At 45.5% G+C, this 18,648-nt stretch overlaps 1 protein-coding gene across 4 annotated transcripts in view; it reads left to right on the top strand.

The window, feature by feature from the left end:
- The window catches only part of LOC144145593 (uncharacterized), a 50,241-nt gene that overhangs the window by 16,156 nt on the left and 15,437 nt on the right, over positions 1-18,648 (top strand). For all 4 annotated transcript variants that reach the window (XM_077677245.1, XM_077677247.1, XM_077677243.1 and 1 more), the window contains exons 6-9: positions 2,957-3,095; positions 4,353-4,414; positions 5,485-5,676; positions 12,748-12,816. In XM_077677245.1, the coding sequence (XP_077533371.1) occupies positions 2,957-3,095; positions 4,353-4,414; positions 5,485-5,676; positions 12,748-12,816 (462 nt within the window). The remainder of the gene's footprint in view (positions 1-2,956; positions 3,096-4,352; positions 4,415-5,484; positions 5,677-12,747; positions 12,817-18,648) is intronic.

Genomic DNA, 18,648 nt, shown 5'->3' with positions numbered 1-18,648 from the left:
ACCAAGGTTTACATTTACATTTCTTTAGAGTTGCCTCTACCTTTTCACTTAAAATTTTATTGGGGCTGAAAGCTTACAGCATCATTGAATGGGTGCAGGCGTGGACGGCTTACTTTCATGCCTTCCATATTCCTTCGAATTCTTACCATAGGAGGACAAGCGCACTAGAAGCATGTGTGTGTGTGTGTGTGTGCGTGTGCGTGTGCGTGCGCGCGCACGTGTTCATGCATGTTGATGGGTGGATTGAAAATGAAAGCTCTCTACATATGATCACAGTCCTGTCACTCATTGGCAACACTTTGGTAGAATCCTATCCTTCACTAACACTAGGAGTAGGATAAAAAACAGGATCCTGATCTGGCTGACTATCCAGGACACATGGATGCATACCCATGGTTCTTTAGTGATGTTTTGAGCTTTAAAGGGGTCCGTGGGCATGCAAATTCCACAAAGCCTCTGCTTGCTTACCTGTGGGATGGGCACAGGCCCTGAAGGCAATCCCTTGTGCTTGCTTGCGCCCCTGGCTTGAATGCATGCTGTGTCTTGTTGCTGCCGCTCTATGCATGCAAGCATGGGGATTTTGCGCTATCTGTGAGAATGCTGTTTGAAAGAACAGCGCAGCTGCAACGTAAAGTTGACATCAAGCACTTTCCTCTGCAGACATCACTCACTGAGCCACTCGCCAACAAGTCCGACGCAGTAAGGAATGGGCTGTGTGCCCTGCTGCCTGCTTGAATGTGTGCTGTGCTGGGGTGAGGGGGGGGGGCTGTGTTGCTGCTTGCGAATTAATTGATGTGCATGCGCTGCTTGGCATTTGCACCTATGCAGACAAAAGAACTAGTACTTAGTACCTTTTCGTTGAAAGGGGCTGCAAAAATAAAATGCGAGTTTGGTTCCTTCAGTTTGTTCCATTAAGAATGATATCGATTTTTTTAGCGAACTTTATAAACAAAAAAAAAAATTTCTCGGGGCAGTGAAGTCTGCTAACATGCTTTGAAAAAGCCTGGTGACGCACATCAATGACTTCTTTACTGTTATATTTTGTCTCTCTCTCTCCCCGCTCTCTCTCTCTCTCTCTTTTCTTTTGCTTTCATCTCTTCTTTTGGGGTGAATTGCTTTAGCAAGCAAACTGGTGAGCGCCCCAGCTTCCCTAGAATCAGGGTTCTGCGCAGCTGGTGTGCACCTGTCCTAGTCGCTTGCTGTCAGGTTCAGGTGTCTTGCAACACATGCTATTCTAGAACTTTTATGTTTCCATTTCTTAGTTTTGTGGAGTGGGCAAAGCTTGTGATTCTTGGGCAGTCCCGTGAGTAGGTATGTGCCACGAAGAGGGGAGCAATTAGGGCAACAGCTTTGGCTCCACTGCTGGCAGTGTGCAAAGATAGCGCAGTGGCGGTGCATTGGACTCCTACTGCGGAGTGGTGTGTCCAAATCCCATGCAAACTCAAATGAGTGTATCTACTCTTCACAGTGGTGGCCATTTTCATTGGCACGTTAGACCCCACAAATAATCGTTTTAGTGACCAGACAATGGCAGTTGTTTGCATATGAAGCACTTTAAGGTTTCCACCTTAATGAGGAAAGCGAGAGAAGTAGTGATGATTGACCAGAAACTTACAGTACTTTGCCATGTCCTTATGATGTTACAGGACTCAAGAAACATGTCTGTGTGCGTGTAGTGGTGCCTCGAGTTCCGTTTTACCAGAGCACTTGAGTGCTAGAATTTCCCCTATTATGTCATTGCTGAGGCTGTTTGGTGCGAAATTTGAGCTGAAACCTGCAGATTATGCCAGAGTGAGTTACCAAAGGCCAGCTCTTTGAAATAAAACGAGGTTGGGCTTTGTCTTCACGGTGCCTTTTAGAGTCCCATGCAGAGTCAGAAATTAGAAAAACAACTTGTGTTCAACGGTGAATCCAAGGGTGGAGGCTGTTTCTTTTTTTCCTGGAGCTCTGTCTGGATTTGAGCTTCTAAGCCTACAGTGCATACTATTCCCCTCTGGCCCACTTTTCACTTCTTCCTTGCCATGCTCTAATAAATGCCCTTCTTCCACGAGGCCACTGACAGTACAAATGCTGTTTGTGAAACTGTTGTTAATTGTGTGAGCCCTGGAGGGGGGCTGTGCACTCTGATTTTCTGGACCTTGATAGGTCGAGGCTTTCACCTTATATAAATGAAAACTTTGATTACAATCCTTGTTTCATTATGCTGAGTGTGTGGCGGCAGCCTCGATAATGGTGAGGCCTGGCATCTGAACCAATCTTGCATCGATGCGAACAGTTTTTGTTGTTGCACTTGTATATTTTGAAAAAAAAAAGAAAAAGAAAAATGGGAATGGAATTTAGGTGGAATTCAATGGATTGGATGGCTGAAGAGGGAAAGCTATTCATCTTGTCATTAGTCTGAGACAATTGGCTAGCACATGTGGAAAAACCTGCACGTGCGTTTGTGACGTGTGCTTGCATCCATCACCCTTGGTTCACTTCATATGTCCTCACTAACTCCTTGAAAGAAAGGGCCCAACTCTGCATTTTTTTAAGCTGAAATCCCAGATATTCACAGAAAAGCAAGCGTTTTTTTTTTCTTTGCTCCTCTATTCAGCGTTGAATGATGCGACATCCCTTGCACTACCTCGTGTTCAACCAATCTGGAAAAGAAACATCGTGTGGACTGAATCGGCAGGGCTGTTGTAAGCGGGCAGGAAAGAACAAATACCACATTGAGAAGCCGGTGGCGTATATGAAGTCTACCTGGCTTGTTTCAACAGGTTGAAACCCTTATTCGTGGTCACCTGGGGGTATCCTCTTCTGTGAAGTGTGGATTCCTTGGCTGGTAAATCAAATACATCCCTGAGATGACAAGCTTGTTTACCCAACATGGGGATGTTTCTAAACGAGAGAACTTCCCTAGTCTTGCTGCTGTTGTGTGAATGTTGTTGTCTGCGTGGACTTATAATTGCAGGTGGCTCAGGCGGAGGAGTTCAAGAACCTGAAGGCGAGCTATGGCGCGCTCGACCAGGAGAAGGAGAAAATCAATGCCGAGCTGGCGTCCCAGGTCACCTTGCTCCAGCAGGAACGCGAGGCCAAGCTGAAGCTTGCAAGTGAGTCTCCTTGCCAAAGCTGTCCTCCTTGCCTTTGTGTCTGCGAGAAGTGTTGCTTCACCGTTTCTTAGTAGGTCCCTGTTTTGGTACTGAAAGTTGCTCGAGAACTTGGGTGTTTTGAGCGCGAGTTGTGACCCACACCTCGGGGCGAATGGGAAGGAATACTGTATTTTCGCACGTATAACCCACCCCTGCATATAATCTGCACCCCCACTTTTAGCCTGCCGGAAAAGAAAAAAAAAAATCCTCGCGTATAGCCCGCACATTTGATGCAGGTAAGGCTGCACCAAAGCCACTGCTAAAGCAACACGTCACATACTATGTAGAGAGAAAAAGCGTATATTTAGCTAGCAGAATACACTGACTGCAAGGCGAAAGTCACACTTCACTAATAAAATTCATTTGCTGCGCAATCGCTGCCATGGAAGGATTAGACAGTGTTACTGCGTAGGAGCTTCATGGCACAACGCGAATTGCCGTGAAGCTGCACTAAAGAAAATACCCCGCGGGTTATCTGCACCCCTACTTTGCCACTGAAATTTTCGCATTTTTGGTGCAGGTTATATGCGCGAAAATACGCTAGCTGCTGGGCTTAAGATCTGCTCGTGGTTACGATTGATGCTATATTTCTGTGATAAGTGGAGTAATGAACCTGGAACAATGTCTACTGTTACATCTTTTGGCAAAAGCTCTTTTCGTATGTATGGCCACTGAAAGCCTAAGGCTGTGTTTTGGGCTCTCAATGCTAATTTTCAGCTTTGAGAGTGTATGTGGACCCTGGGCAAAGACAGTGCTGCGTTAAATGAGGAAGGAAAAGAAAATGACGCCGGAGTCCCTACATGATACCCGCATTGATGGATCAGACCATTTTGCAAACAGACCATCATGGTGCTCATCTATAGATGAGTGGCAAAAACAACCACTTAGTTTCTGAATGTTTGCTGAAGCCCTTGGGTCAAAGAATGCCATTACTTTAAAAGGAGAGAAATTAGAGTGTTGTGTTGAGTGGTGTATTTGGGACTAGGGTGAGTGCGGTGGGCTGCCCATTGGCAATTCTTGGTTAAATAGTTGTGCTACAAATTGTTGTGGGAGGGCTTACTACAAGGCAAGCTTTTCTTGGGCATTCTTTTTTACTCGGGAGTCTTCGTAGATAGACAAGTTGTTTGGTCATGCCGCATCTAATACTCTTGCGCAAAAGCTTATTCCTTGTACGAGCTTGAAGCGGGGGGGTGCTTTTTTTTTTTTTTTTGCCCACAGGGCAACTAGAAGAACTGCAGCAGTCTAGGAGATCCGATACCCAAGTGGCAGTGGGGCTCCAGGTATGTGATCCTTTCATAACTGTTTTTCAGATATCTAAGTCTAAGTGTTATGATGCTGTGTGAAATGTTTTGCCACTTTCATCTCGTTTGTTGACTGCGAAAAAGCCGAGAAAAACTAACGTCTACAAAGAAGTTGCCCTCCACTATTGTGTGCTGCGTAGGCAAGGGGCTTTTTTAAGGGGCTTTAGGTGGAATCTCCTATGTGTGTACAGGGGAACCTACCATGCTGACACTAGTTGATATCGGTTGTGAGGATAAGCGGGCTTACAAATTGAGTGAGATTTTGATTGGGGTTGCTCACGAACAGGGTTTTGAAGTGCGCTACTTTTCGTACGAAATATGAACATGGAGATGCATACATCCGAAGACACATGTGTGATGACGCGAACACGGTGACATGAAGAATGTATTTTTAACTTAATTTGTTGCATCTTATATAGCATGTCCTCTGCTAGTAGGAGCATTTAATAATTTCTTATAGGTTGTATTCACTGGCGTTGCTAGCAGGCGGGCAACCATGCATGTGCGCCGTCACTGGTTACGTCGGGCTTCACGAAATGGCGGTACTTGTCCGTGCTAAGCACACGACGTGTGTTAGATGCTCCAAACCTTCCCCCACCGAACACAAAGTAATGCCTCGACTCCAGTGTGAGCGCGATTAATAGTGTATCTGTTCAAATGAGGCAGACAACGCACACCAGTTTTTTTATCCTGCGAGGTGCAGGCGCAGTGGCACAAGCCGTGTCATGACTGTGCCGAAGAGGCACTGACATGGCCGTTTCTAGTATTGCCAAGTGAAGAAATTGACAGCTATACTTTTCAGGGAATACCATCTATTCAGTTTTTAGATGCTTTTAAAGAAGCTAATGTAATCTAGCCTCACCTTCTTTTTTTGAAGAAACTACATAAAGGCTTAAAACTAGGGCTTAAGGTATCATTTGTACTAGCTTTCTGGCAGCATACTCCTCCGCGTGGTGTGAACTTTTGGCACTTGGTTACCAAATTCCGCAGTGGGGTTCGAGAATAAGAGCAACCTCCACGTTGGATTTTTCCTTTTGCATCTCTTGCAGAAGCAACTGGAGACGTGTCGTGCAGAAACATCGCAGCTTTACTTCAAGCTCCAGCAGCAGAACTTAGTTGCTCCTCAGCAGCAGATAGGGGGTGTTGTAAACGGGAAGCCAGGTGCCAGTGCAGACCTCTTGGCGGGCAACGAGGGCAAGCTTCAGCCTGGTGCTCAGGCCGAACTCAAACCCAATGCCAAGGTGGGTGGTTTCTCCGTCTAAAGCTTGTAGGATGAAGCACATGCTACGACGACCGCTCTTGTCCCAAATTTATCCCCCCCCCCTCCCTCCTACCTTTCTGTCCTTCCTAATTAACATGCATTGTCTCACAAGAAAGTTGCATTCGAAAGTACTGGTGCTCTGTCCCCACCACTCTAGGAAAGTCGTTTTCAAAGACTTCACTTGAAAATTTGCGGAGTGCACTTTAGGGATTGCAAGCATGTTTATGGCTGAATAGCAAACTCGGCTTGAACAAGCAAAAGGTCAATATTCCAAGACTATCGGAAATTTCAAAGACTGCAAATGCACAAGCTTGCCTGCTGGTGCAGCAGCCCATTAGTAGGCCACGAGAAGCACTTAGTGCTTCCCCTTGTTTGGAACTTTGCAAGTAAAGTAAGTTCCTACGCTTGCACTGAATGGTGGGAGAAGTTAGATGAGGTGGTCTACATAGGATTTTTACAGATTCCTTTTAGTATCTCGCTAAGGACAGTGAATTAGAACAGAAGCAAGGCTGTGTAATGGATAGAATGAATGTGGTTTAGCTGCCTTGTTTTCATAAGTCAGGTGCGCAATGATTAGAATCATTGATGGAGAAAAATATCTCTGCTTCCTGGTACTCCAAGATTATATACACCCACAACACATTGCTTTCCCTCTGGGTGTTTGTCAGTTGTTGCTTCTCTTTCTTCTGTCCCCCCTCCCTCATGTCTAATGTCCCCTCTTGTAGCCAGCTGGGGCCAAAGGACCATCCTGCTTTAAATGAAGGCTCTTCGTTTCGTTTGTTCAAAGTCTCAAAAGGGATAATAAGAAAATATTAAAGCGTCAAGTGTTACGCAATCACTTTGGTAGTGTACCCTCACACTTTCATTTGTAATTGGGCCAACTAAACAGCTGTATTGGTTTTTTTTTTTTCGTGGCATGTCTGTTGTATTTGTCTTTGTTTTTTGGGACCATGTTTGTTTATGTATTTGTCTGTTTATTGGGACCATGCATGACTTTCAGTCATCGTATGGTGTTTGTGGATGCAGTGATTTAGGGAGGAAGTGGTGGAGGGGGTGGGGGGAAATGGAGAAGCTTGTTAGTGCCTTGGGACTGCCCCCAGCATTCCTTGGAAGTTTAGGGAATTTGGCTTAGACTTGACGAAAGGTTTGATTGCTTCGCCGAGCCAGTTTCTAAATAAGTCTTAGTATTTTTGACAGTGCCTTTAATTTCACGTTGCTGGTGAGCATTCAAGGTAATCTTATGCTACTGCTGGAAACGTCAATTTTGGGACACTGAAATGTGCTTTCGTGTTGAGACGCCCTTGCAGGACTTGCTTTTTGGCTTTGCTCGGCCCCTTCAGGTCTTCTGCCATGAAGTTGGCTTTCTGTGATTGCATGTGTGCCTACAGTGAAGTATTCTTTACAGGCCTCATTGGTAGTGTTGTTTTTGGCAAGCATGCACCCTCCTAGCCCAAGATTGGGGCATATTCCATTGACTATTTCAACTCAAAACACTTCATCAGTTTCAGAGCACTGGGAAAAGCCTGAGAAGGGCTTTTTTTTGGTAGCGTTTTATATCAGTGCTGTATCAAAGCAGTTGCGTAATGGTGATTTCTCATCTGTAACTGCACTTCCATATTCTTGTCGTCGTGTTGCCATAATTTCTGCACCAGTTGGCAGTACACTGGATTTACCCTACTCTAGAGAAAGAACAAACAAACAAAAAAGTGTCCTCAGGGCTGCTAAATACGTACAACTCTCCCACAGCCTCTTGGGTTGGCAACTCCCCACCCCTATATGTCACACATTATGGTGAAGGAAGTGGGTAATTGGAAAACTGCCCCTTGTTATGATAAGATTCGCAGCCATGGCCGAGTCATCTCCTACTGAGTGAGAATGTAAGGAAGTCCGGAAGGCCCAACCTTTGGAAGAGCTGTGCGTTGTCACCGTGGTCCCATTAATGTTGTTCTCAGATCAATTCCTCCTCTGTAACTCTTTGGAAGTGGTGCAGCGTGTGCCCTCTTTCTTGTTCCTACTCGCCCTCCTTCTCTTGCATGTTGTCCCTTCTCCTTTGCTCAGTGAGCCAAGAATATTGGTACTCGCTTCGGAGTTTCCAGAGTGTGCGGCCAGATTTGTTTGTGTGTGTGCGTGTGGCTGCTTCACTGTTCTGAACGCGATGCCCGCAACGGCGCCCCATCCCCCCTCCCCCTGCCTCTTCCGGCCCCTCTCATCCTCATCAGCTGCCCACGCGGTCAGAGCGCTTCGCGGCGGGCTCGAACCTTCGGCAGCAGGTGGCGGCTCCCCTGCTGCGGCCGCCGCCCCAGTTGAGCGCCCCGCAATGGGGGGCTGCTCAGTTGCACCGGCCGCACATGGCGCCACCCCACGTTGTACAGGCTGCCCGGTTTGAGCCCCCCCACAATGCTGTGGCCCACTTCGACCCCCACATCCAGGACCCCGTTAGGGCCTATTTGCACGCCAGCCGCCACAGCCAGCCGCAGGGGCAGCACCAGGAAGAGTACCAGTTGGTGCCGCCCAATCTGAACGCGCACGACGGTGGTCACGCGGCGATGCACCAGGCGGTTATGGCCGCAGCTGACGGCTGGCGTCGGGAGCACTGACCGCTGCCGCGGTCGATCGGAGTGTTCTAGGATGGTGTGGAGTGGGTGCGGCGGAACTGGCTTTGGTGGGGAAGTGCGGGAAGTGCCTCGGTGAGGTGAGGAAAGGAACGTATGGCTGTAGCTTTGAGGGAGGAAGGTGTGGGAACATCGCGGGCATAATAACAAAGCAGCAAGGGCTCCCACTTGTCTCATTTAGGTGTTTAATGGGGTAGTTGTGCAGCATGAACCTAAAGAGGTGATCTGCTGTGGCATGATGCCTGCACTTTGGAGGCAGTGAAGGTTGTGAAACTTGTGCTGGAGGGGATTTTGCCTGTACAGGAAAGGTTGGCCGTTCATTAAGGGGCTCGGGTCTTCTTCAAATTTAGCAAAGGCTGGGCCACGCCTGTGTAACGGAACCGAGCCTACCAGCTGTGGTGGTGCTGTGGCCAAGCCTTTTGTGTTGCTTTGCGCAAAGTAAATGGTTCAATTCTCCAGCTTTGATGGAGGTGGAATGCAAAGCTGTGTCGGTGTGTGCAATACTGCAGTGCACTTTGGGTCGACCGTGAGGACCACAGGCAACTTGGTTTTAGGGGTTAAAAATGGGCAGTTCATATGTCACTGCAATTTTTCCAGGTGGAAAATAATGTTTCAGTTAAGGAGGAATTTTCATTTTGAAGGACAGATATCAAATTGTCTGCTCACTTTGTAACCAGCACTGTGGTCTGAAATTTCTTTGATGTTTGATAGGTAATGTGCAGTATATGTACCAAGTGGCACAGTTTGGAAAGAACGAAAATTCATCTTCCTAGTGAAACCAAGTGGTGCATTTCACCCCTATAAAGGCATTGCTGCAGGTACTATGCTTGTATAAGGGGATAAACAAACCTCAAGCTTAGGGTTACTTCTGCTAAAAGTGCACAAATAGAGCGCACCTTAACTTTCAACATTTCCGCAAAAAAGTGGGCAACCAAAAAGGACAACTAAAGCTCAACTAAGTTCTCACTGTCTCTCTGCAAAAACGGCAATTCGAGTTCCTGACTTTTCTTTAAATTTTGAATGTGAGCAGCCAGAAGGGAGTGAGTGAGAGGGAACTTCATTGCAAAAGCCACACAGAGATATCGCCACGTTTATGCCAATCTTTGGTTGTTTTTGGCAGCATTGAGCAGGCTGTGGAGGCCAACTCATCATTCAGCAAGTGTGAGAATGGTCTCCTGACTTAACGTCTCCATCTATGCATTTCCTAACTATCTAGCCTAATGACATGCAGTACGCACGTAACTAGACGTGTTTGTTTTTCTGCTATGGCAACCCTTTGACTGAAGCAGGGCTGTGTGTTGTTCCCTTAAGATCTCCCAACTTATTGTCTGCAGGTAACCTTGGGGTAGCAGTGAGCCTGAATATTAATTTGGACAAGGCTTTCCGTTGGTGAGGATGATTCCAGTCTCACGGAAAAGTTTGGAGCCCGGGTTTTTAAGGAAGGCCACACCTTGACTGTACGAGCGAACTAACCTTGATTTGTTCAGGCCGTAAGCCGACGTGCGGCATCGCTAATATTCAGGAAAAATAACTCTCTGAAAACCTTGTTTTGCTCCAGTCACCTATTCCACACTGTTCTGGAAAGCTCCGAAGGCAAATGGGTAGCTTTTCTTTTTGGTGCAGTGTTTTCAGCCAGTGTTTCGTAAGGGGCTGGGTCAGAGACACGCTGCGGAAGTCTGTCCCGAGCAATTTTGTCACATGCATTCCTGAGAAAGCACAGTTTTGCCATGCTCTTACTGCTACACCATTTCCTCTTCCATGCTTGGAAGTGAGGGGCCTTTTGCCTACATTTTCTACAGGCATTATATAGGTGTGGTGATCGTAGATCTTTTGTTCAAAACCAGGCAAGACACGGAGTAATCGGCCTCAAAAGAGGAATTGGTGAACAGTATGGTTATGTGAAAGCCGGTGCGGGTTGATAAGCATTGCAAGATCTGTACAGCTTGATTTGTCGTAGTTTGTCTTGTTCAGAGAGACATTTTCTCGTTCTGTGGTTGTGGAATCAAAATGCTGATTGAGGTTGTGTTCTTGGTAGCAAGACATGGGAGGTCTGGGACGTTGGAAGCACAAAATGAGAAAGCTATACCCCCGATCATAACAAAAAAAATTTAGTTCAGCTACCTGAGGCGGCTGGAAGATTCCATGACAGAGTGGCAGCTTTTTCTTGGCCTGTTTTTCTCATAGTATTAATACTTGGCCTAGAAATCTCAGCCTAGTGCTTTCCTTTTGCAGTTGTTTGACTGCCTTTATTGACTGCCTTTGAGCTTTTTATAGAGTGAGGCTTTTTAATCTTGTCTTTTGTGTAGCACTTTTGTTTTCTATCGAGGAGTATTGTTGCAGTGTGACCACAGGCAACGGACTGTTGTCCACTTGAATGGCCAAGTTTGAATTTAGGGCATGCTTTTACCAGCTAGGCTTGCCAACTTAGCTGATGCAGTCAGCCTGTGTCATTGATGAAACGCTGCTAGTAGGCACCATATCTTTTAATAGGTGACATTTTGTCGTCTTGTGTAAGGTTGCCTCAGTGAAATGAACACATGCAGTGAACATATGAAAAAACATTTTTCTGGGCTGACGCAGTTAGTTCAGTGTACCTGATTGTTTAGTGAACCAGTTTCTTTTCTGGGGTAATTTTAGGGAATGAGGCTCGGGAATTGCATGACTGGGCACGAATACTCGCTCTTAGGCATCGAATCGTCAGGAGCATGCCTCCTAGACAAGTGTCCACAAGATGACGTGAAATGAGCACATAACTACTGAAGAATCTGGCAATGTGTGAGAGACTGCCTTCTTCTGGAGCGAGCAGTTTTCGAAAAAAAAAAAAAAAAAATTGTGCGAGGAAATAAAAAAAAAAGAAGCAGAAAGTCAATGGTTTTTGTTAGCTTAGAAGGTGGCAAAAGAAGTTTTTCCCACTTTTTGATGCGATTTCTCTGTTGTAGTTAATCAGTCTATTTACTCAAGTGCCTTAGTTTATTAAAAGAAAACCACTTTATATTGCTGCTTTAGAGCTTCACGCTTCGAAGGGCCTGTAATTCTCGTTTTTTAGGTTGTACGCTGTTTTTTTTTTTTTTCCAAGTTTTGAGGTTGTATTATTATAGTGGGGTTTTTCATTGCTCAAAGGAAAGATGTTTTGTGAGTGCTGCATTTAATTTTTAGCATGCTATATTTTTAGCTTTACCACCGCATGACTGTGGTTACACGGATACATTTTGTGTAATGTGGGTATTTCACCTCAGTATTGTTTTTGCGAATAGTATGTGATTTAGTTTTTTTTTTTTTCATGCAGGTTTAGTTACTGGTCTACTTTACTTGTGTGGTGTATTGGTGTATGGTCTGGGCAAAGTTCGTTTCTTTGCACTACGAAGTTTTGAGTGCAAATACACTTCCAGCCATATCGATTTTTAAATGTTTCTAGAGGTGTTTTTTTTTTTTTTTTGTGAGTGATTCTCAGGTTGTCCCCTCTTTTAGGCATTTAAACTCGGTGTTTTGGTTGTGGCTCTAACGCCGTGGACTTGTTCAAAGCACAATATTATATGAGGCCTAGCTGCACTAGCAGGCATATACATATATGTATATATAGACATACTAGTTTATCTCCAAACATTTTTTTTTCGTGATACAGAAACTTGAGGTATATTTTTAATAACGCTATGACACCTTATTCTTTGGAAGCTTGCTAAAGGGATGCAGCGCACAGGGATGTCGTAATTATTTAAGCTGTAGCTGGTGGTTTTGTCATTACACGATGCATTATTACATGTTTAGTGCTGAATGTATGTGCATTTATTTCAGATATTTAAAACCTATGCATAAATTTTTCTCTTTTTTGCATAAAAGTATGGCTTTGAAATGCACAGAGTTTACAAATTTGTATTTTGGGTGCTAAGAACTTTTTTTAGTATCGTAGGGGCTGCTGTGTTGGTTTCGCTAGCTTTTGTGCTGACAGGTGGCCACTTTTTAGGTTTTTTTTTTTATGGCTCTTGAAAAGGTGGTTCTCTTTCGAAACGCTTGTTGTTGCTCGGGGGAACAGGATGTCAAATAAAGAGATATTTTTGCCACGGTTGTTTCCTTCACATTATTTCTCACGGCACATGATTGAACTGAACGGCGAATGAACATGCGCACGTTCTTGCTTTTTGTGTTTTGTTGTTTCCGCGACACGGGAGCTGTTCTACAGTGTCGGTCTTTTCTTTGACGGGCCGCTGTTTGTTCTTGTCCACCTTCTCGCCTTTTGCATGTGGGAGCAATTTCTCTCTGGGCACTCATTCTTGGCTGGACGCTTTGCCGTTTTCTTCTTTGCGACTTTGTTAATGCCTCTCACCCTGCCTCTTCTGTGAGACTTGTTAACTTGGTGGCGTGCTAAAGCGTTGCTAGTGGATTGCACGCACCCTGCAACGAGGTGGTAACAGCCTTCCCCCCCGCTATTTGCGTCCATTCAGGAGGAGAGAGCAGCCGGAAAAATGGGTTCCCGATATCAGATCGCTGGGGCGGAAAGTCGGCAGCCAAAGGTAAACGACACTTTCTGAGAAATGTGTGTGTTTGGCTCGGCTGACTTTCCCTTTGTCGTAGTAGTAGTAGCTTGCAGCAGTAGCTTGAACTATTGTTCTTTTATTTCCTCTGTGCAGAAGAGATTTGGGATTGTTTAAATTGAGTCGGGTTGGGCTCGTGAAATGCAGGCGTTTTATTTACTTTCAGTGCTTGTTTCTTAATAATAATAATGCACGTGCTTAAGGAAGAAGGAACAAACCCTCTAGGCTTTCTTGCACGCACGAAGTTAACCCACTGGTTTAGAAGTAACCGCTCTCTGCGAACCTTTTGGTTCTGTTCTGAACGATATTTAATATTGAATGGTATTTCCTCATTTTGATATTTTTTTGCAAGCTTTAGTGCTAGTGTAGTATGTGGTGCAATGCACGCTGCTTGCTTCTCTTGCACTAACAACCCTGCATCTTGTGTTAATTAGTAACCTGCATGTCTCTGTTGTCTTTTGCATCCTGGTTAAGTTTCACACACATGGCTCTAATTACTGCTGTACAGTTTTTGGTATGGCAACAGCAGTTCTTCAAAATTGAGGGAGAGAATGGAAAGAGTAGACTTGACAGCATTTAACCTAAGAAAGAGCACAAGTGAACATGTTCTTGAAGGCGGCAACAATGGCCCATCAAGTTTTGTATTCAAGATTTTCACAGTGTACCATCATGTCAGCACAGGTCGGCACTCAGCACGAGAAAAAGCCCCAGCTTGAAGCTGAGTAGTATGCCAGCATTGTTCCTGCCCGATACTTAAACTCGTGTTACATATGCAGAACAGTTGTTACCTGCCATATCAGCTCTCAAAGTTAGTTGCTTGGCATAGCGAGGCATTGAAGCCAACTTGTGCCTGATTTTTTTTTTAGACAATTTCTGGCACCTTCAGATGTAATTACCTAAGATTGATATTTTCAGCATCATGTCTTTGGGAGTAAAGAACGTCAAGTCATGCTGCCGATAGATGCATTGTAATGGCAAGCCTAGCATTTTGGTGTAAACAACCAAGGCGGAGCACCGAAACTGACACTAATGGGCCGCAATGAAATTTATTTCCGCAAACATAGTAATAAAATTGTCTGTTCAAGCTTTGACAAAATGGCGGACATTTCTTCTTAAGAGTGGCAGAACCTGGAAAAATAGCAACAAAACTGAAGTATGTTGACCCGGCCGTGGCGGCTGCTTTTCTGAAGGAGGCGAAACTCGAAAACACCCATGTGTTCGAGATATCTGCGCACGTTACATATCCCCAGGTGGTCAAAATTAATCCAGAGCCCTCCACCACGGCGCGCCAATAGCCTGGCTTGTTAAACCACATAATCATCATCAGGTATGTTGACATATTCAAATCAGCTAACTGTGGGGAAAAGATGCATAGTAGGTTTAATAAAGGCAGAGAATCCGTAACTTCGGTGCTAGTTGCCTAGGGACCAACTGGCAGTTGCTGACGTAAAACACTGCTCCTCCACCAAACTCTTCAAATTCTTAGGAAAGGTAAGGCTCCGTTGCTCAAATTACCGGTTGCTGATGTTTCAGAAGTTTGCCTCGTTGGAATCATACTGACACCACTTTTAATGCAAAAGGGAATGGCCATGCAACCCACTAGCTCATTTCCCGCAACAGAACCTATGATGTCATATGCCCAGCTGTGCGATTGGCTGAGTCCGGCAAAAGCAAATGCATTTTACACGGGGCTTGTAAGCTTGCTTAACGAGCTATTTGCTGTTAAATTTAGGGCACATTCTTTTTATAGCAGTAAGGATTGTAGGTTGAACAATTAGTTACTGACGAACACGTTAACACCGAAGCTGTTAGTGCAGCACTTCGCTGGCTGAAACTGCCTAACACAGCCGTTGGATGTGTTGGACTTGTGTGACACAACACTGACTGACATAAGCGGCACAGTCACTTACATGACCGTGCTTGTTGAGTCATAGCTTACGTTTTAGGAAGCGATTATAGTATGAATCCTAATAAAAATACGGCAGGTATAGAAGTCCGGTCAGAAGCAACGTGCAAGCCCTGGCAGTGCCATCTGTGAAAGTGGGTGATAAACAAGGTAACCAAACGACTGTCTGTGAGGTGGTAGCAGTCCTGGTCAGCAGGCTGTCTTTAGTTAAGGCCGTGCTCTGGATACGCCATTGTTGACATCGGGAGAACACATGATTTAGCGGAAGAATTGGAATTTTGGCTTGAAAGAAATCTTAGTTTCTCAGTGAATAAAGCATTCATTTGCTGCTGGGCAAGTGCTGAGGGCACCATAAAACACTAAATCTTTCAAATAAAACAAACTTGTATTCTGTCTACGGGGCCCCTTTAAGTATGTGTCACCCCTAATTGGTGTGCCAACCTGTTTAGCTTGCTGAGCTAGACAAGGTAACACAATTTATTATATCTACGAAACTGAAATGTTCAATGAACTATGTAATGCCTTTATATAGGGAATGGTTTCTTCCTGCCAATATGCTAATCAGCTAGATTATATTTTGAAACAGGATAAAATGCATGTACAGTGGAACCCCGATAATACGACTTTCAAGGGACCACAAAAAAGCGTCGTATGACTGGGGTGTCGTACGACTGGGGCGCGGGTAAACGCTGGCCTAGTAGATGGTCTCACGCTACAGGTGGGCTAGGAACTTATTAAAGCTACTATATTTAGCGCGTTTTCGCGTGATTTTCGAGTCTTAAATTCCAAGTTTAAAAAAAGAAACGCCTATGGTGTGCGCTCCCCGCCCTCCATGGCGTCCGAGCTAACCCGCCAGCCACACCCGTGTAGTCCTGCGCTATTTATGGTCCGCCAGTTCCGCTCTCGTGCATGCACGAGATAAGGTCGACGTGGTCAAGCAAAGTGAGAGCGGAAAAGGCGAGTGTGAAGGCAGTTTGAAACGAAGGATTGTAGAAGACGGAAGTGAAAAATAACTGCATTTGCCGGTCATGATGGAGACACCTTTTGAACGGTCCCGTGCCATCGCTATTGGGTCAAAGCGCTTAATGGATAGCTGTTTTCGTTTCCCACGAGACCCAGCAACGCAAAATAGATAAGATGATCCAAACTTCGCGGGTAAACCGTGTTGCGGCGAAAATTATAGCGCTGTCTTGCTACAGTGACTCGCTGCGGTGGCAAGCAAGTAACCCCAAATGGCGGTGCCAACGTAGCCGTGTCTCCACCCTTGCGGCGGACGCGCGTGAATTGAGGTGCCCTAGCAAACAAAGGAGTGGAGTGTCAACGGGACTTTGAAAGACACCAATAAGTAGAGAGCAGAGATATAGGGCGGGAAAAGCCGCTGTTCGGTCATCGTCGTGAGGTTGCGTCGTGTGTGTTTTCGCGTTCGTCGGCGGCCCACCTGCCACCTGAACGACTTTTCGCGGTTGGCACGTTGGCGTACTGCTGCCGCGTGGGGCCGTCGTAAGTTAACTCCCGCTCACGAATACCCGCCTGCTAGCTTACGTCTGTTCAGCAAGGAGTCTGGCCTGCCTGCAGACGTTTGCACATCAAGCAGCATCAAACGGGGGTTTAGAATAAAGAAGGGCGGGACGAGGCAGTGAAGTGGTGTAAAATATGAAGAAAACTCCGGCTTATCTGCTCGAGGGTCTGTTGTATGAAGCGGACCGCGTGCACCCGACCGTCATATCATTGGGGTTTTTAATGCATTGTTTCTATGGGGAGTTTGCCGGGACCGCGGTGATCTGTCGTAAGAAGCGGGTCTTCGCAAGTCCGGGGGACGTATCAACGGGGTTCCACTGTATTGAGAAAAGGGCTAGGTCTGATAATGTTATTCATGACAATTGCTGAGTGGCTAACGTTGTGCAGCTGAGCGAGGTGCTGCAGGTTCCACTCCCTGCTGCAGAATCTGGTGGAGGCAAAAGTTAAAAAATGCTCGTTCTACATGGTGAGAGTTTCCCCTGCGAATTTGCAGCTGTGATCAGCCGCAGTGGCTCAGTGGCTATGGCGTTGTGCTGCTGAAGCCAAGGACGTGGGCGGTCCCGGTTGCAGTGGCTGCTTTTTTGATGGGGACGAAAAGCGAAAACCCTGGTCTGTTTGAGATTTTGGTGCAGGTTAAAAATCCCCGGCAGGTGGATTAATCTGGAGCCCTCCACTACTGCGTGCCTCATAGACGAGGGGTAGCTTCGGTGCGTTAAACCCCATAATCAAACAATCAATCAAGTTGCAGCTGCAGCACCACTCGTGTGGCAAAACAACCTATTTTCATTGCTGCAACAAATTGCCAAATGCCAAGCGGCGTTCACAGGAGAAGCTTGTCTGTTTGAAACATTTGGAAATTTGCCACAGCAACAAGAGTAGATCGTTTTGCCGCATGAGCGGCACTACAGCTGCGATTTCGCAGGGGGAATTTGCGCCATGTAGAACAGGCTTTACATGAAATTTTGCCACATGTCTTTGAGGGCACTAGATTAGTGTGCCGGGTTCAATTTTGCTGCCTTCGTGCTTAAAACCTCAATTTGAACTTGTTTAACACTGTTGATATTAGGGAGTCGGTGAGTTACGATTGCACATTTAAGCAAACTGTAGTAAAGTGGGAAGCTGGGTGAGTAGGTGCGGTATGGCATTTTTTGGCAGTGCACCAAGAGGTGGCACACAGAATTAAGCGAACAGCTTATTTCAACATCTTTTTCTTAAAAAAATACTTGAACTGCTCTGTGGCCGCAAGACAAAATTAGTCTAAGGCTCGCAGGGCATTGAATGACTGAGACGTGGTAGTAAACGAAAGCCCAACCATTATTTTTATTTTTGCATCCTACAGGACCGTGGAAAACCCTTGCTTATCAATGCACTATCTTCCACAAATCAATGCACTATCTTCCACAACACTTCCTTTTTTTTGTGTGTGTGTCAGACACAGCAGTTGTAATTTTGCCTAACAGTTATTGCGTTTCAGAAAATGTGCTTTCCTAGAAAGCATGAATTTTTACCTTGGCTTTCCTGCTTACATCGAAGCTGTGTGGGAATGCATCAACATAGCTTAGGACCTACGCCTGGGGCGTCCTAAGCAGCTTTTTTTTTTTGCACGTTATGTTTTGCGTCACTGTGTTCCACCCTTGCAACCTCTAGTAAGGTCTGAACCATTTTCTGCAGTAAAGAAGGCATCTCTGGCACTGTTTTGGGGAGAACTGCTGCTATCGGAAACATTTTGCACCAGAGAAACAAGTCTTTTCATTAAGCGCGTCACTAATGTGAATTAAGTTTGCTGAATTTTATTGACAAAGTGAAAACTAGTGCAGTGGTTTTCAACTGCGAATGTGCTGGGGTCCCCTCATGGGCTTACTCCTACAAAGAAAGTGAAGAGCGTACGTCGACACGTGACGTATTGTCAAAGCAATTTGCTCTAGCGAATAAAAGACCCATACACTGCAGCCCTATGCAAAGCTTCTACAGTCAAACAAAGTAGTATCAGGACAGCAAATTAGTTCGTTATATCCAATGTTCGTTACAACAGTAGAGGTAAAAATCGGCTGTAACAAATCGACAACCTGGCTCACGGAAAAATACTTCATACAAAAACGTGTTTTTTTAGGCTTCCAAACCACTATAAACAAGGTAACCCTTACCTTTCTTCTTGTTGCATTTCAAGCTCAATGAGCCAGAACATGAGTACGTGAAATTACAACAAAACAAGGTTCACTTGACAAAACAGGCCTGCGTGTTTATTTATTTGATGAAGAATGTGATCTTCATCTGCTGGCTATTCGCAGCACTGAGCAGGATGGACCACAGTGTCCACGAAGAAAAGGGCCTTTATACTTCTGCAGTTTCGGATTCCGGAGGGTACTTCCAAGTAGCTTCTCATCCTC

Source organism: Haemaphysalis longicornis, unplaced genomic scaffold (assembly GCF_048455015.1).
Source record: "Haemaphysalis longicornis isolate Haplotype H1 unplaced genomic scaffold, Haemaphysalis longicornis Haplotype H1 scaffold_7, whole genome shotgun sequence".
Lineage (NCBI taxonomy): Eukaryota > Metazoa > Arthropoda > Arachnida > Ixodida > Ixodidae > Haemaphysalis > Haemaphysalis longicornis.
This window is presented reverse-complemented; position numbering and strand designations above follow the sequence as displayed.